This window comes from Vitis riparia, chromosome 14 (genome assembly GCF_004353265.1).
Source record: "Vitis riparia cultivar Riparia Gloire de Montpellier isolate 1030 chromosome 14, EGFV_Vit.rip_1.0, whole genome shotgun sequence".
Lineage (NCBI taxonomy): Eukaryota > Viridiplantae > Streptophyta > Magnoliopsida > Vitales > Vitaceae > Vitis > Vitis riparia.
This window is the reverse complement of record NC_048444.1, coordinates 19,124,632-19,126,477: the sequence shown is the minus strand read 5'-3', so window position 1 is coordinate 19,126,477 and position 1,846 is coordinate 19,124,632. Positions and strand designations below refer to the sequence as shown.

Genomic DNA, 1,846 nt, shown 5'->3' with positions numbered 1-1,846 from the left:
TATTAGTTCTTCCAAATTCTGTAACAAACTGGGTGGGAATAGCTTCAATAGTGACATGCAATTCTTCAACTTGAGAGACCGGAGGTTGCCGCCCAAGGAAAGCAGAAGTTGGCCATCCCTTATCCTCTGTAACTGAATACAACATAGAAGTATTGCATTGTACACATAAAATTGCAGATATTAACATAGAGTGAAAATAAAAGCATGATGATAATATGTTTGTCAAATTAAAAAACCAGTCTATTAATTGTATTCAGTCAATGCTCTGTTTTGACCGGTGACGTTTTATCTTTGCTGGTAAAGTCTCATCAGATGGGTTTTGGGATCGATTTAAATGAGGGGATTCTTGCCGACTCAAATCAATTAATGAGGAGCTAGTCTTCAAGTATTTGAATTGAAGTGATTAAAAAAGCATTGACTACATAGAAAGGATTATCAAGGTTTGACATACCGGTTGGTTGGGAGGTGGTGTACTAGGACCAACAATTGTGCTTGCAGGCCTTGAAAGCACCGGGTTCTCCTCAAAGCAGAAATTACTGAGCTTGGGTAAGTCCTCTAATGTCAAGTATCTCAATTCAGGGAACAGAGGCACATTAACAGCATCTTCTCTTATTTCTTTCCTTTCTTGGGAAACCATCCCAAACATACTCTTGCATCTAGTTACTTTTATTTCTTCAAGTCGGGACAGGCCTCTAGCCACAAACAACGAGAAGAGACATTTCAAGCCGTCGCAATCTTCCACTTCCACTTTTCTCAAGCAACCAAAGGACCCTGCTGGAAATTGGCCATGGAATACTTCTTGCAAGTTAATCAACTGATTGAGAGACAAGGTCTCCATAACAGGAAAGGCACCATGTGATGAAGTCAGATCCATCGAGGTCACAATATATTGAATCTCTGGACTGCTTTCAACATTAAGATGCTTTAATTTAAGAAAACCCTCCCTATTTAATTTGGAAAGAACATTAGTACCACCACACAATTCACGCAAGTGTAGATCTTCAATTCTCTTCAACAACTTGTTGATACCATCCACCAGATGAAGGCTTGTATCGAACTTATTGAGCTTCAATGTATTATTGGCTTCAAAAATTCCTCCCCAGCTCCATACATCACCTACAAATATTCTATATCTCACCAAGGTATCAAAGACTATGTCTTTTGGCAACAACTTGGCATCTCGTATTTGTATGTCCAAAGAGGTTAAATGAGACAAATGCTTCAACTCAGCAAGGCAAGCATTACTCTTTCCTTCCCCCTCCCATTGAGTAAAGCTATTTGCCATACACAAATTCTCTAATTGGGACAAGCTTGATATGACATCTGATGGAATTACTTTTAGTTTCGAAGAACCGCTTAAATCTAACAGCCTTAGATGAGTCAACTGTGCTATTTCTCTGGGCAACTGTTCCATATCAGAATCCGTAAGGCTAAGAATTTCTAATTTCTTTAGCTTTGCAATCATAACAATGTCTCCCACCTTACATCCATCCAAACACAATGTTCGAAGATTCGTAAGGCAGTGAAGTGATAAGGGCAGCGATGGAAGTTGCATTCGAGATAAATCTAATACTTTGAGTTGCTTCATCTCTTCAAAAAAATTGTTTGGGATTTGCACTGCCGAATTGGTGTTTACATCATAACATCCAAAAAGTTCAAGTTTTGGACATACCAGCCCTTCTGGAAGTTCACGAATATCACAGTCATGCAGACTTACCCAGGTGACCTTCTGGAGTTCATCTATCCTTGGCCATCCTTCCACTCTAACAGTAGTATTCTGGAGTGTAAACATATGATGTTGATCGGATGCAATTTTTCTGGCAGTACTCCGAACAAGATCATGCAT

At 39.3% G+C, this 1,846-nt stretch overlaps 1 protein-coding gene across 1 annotated transcript; it reads right to left on the bottom strand.

The window, feature by feature from the left end:
• Positions 1-418: 418 nt before the first annotated feature.
• On the bottom strand, positions 419-1,846 carry LOC117930526 (disease resistance protein RPS2-like). Its single transcript, XM_034851170.1, has one exon. It carries the CDS (start codon positions 1,844-1,846, stop codon positions 419-421), a length of 1,428 nt encoding a protein of 475 aa, XP_034707061.1.

What these genes read in the sequence shown, in the direction of transcription:
- LOC117930526 (XM_034851170.1), bottom strand. Translation starts at nt 1,846, where the DNA reads ATGCATGATCTTGTTCGGAGTACTGCCAGAAAAATTGCATCCGATCAA.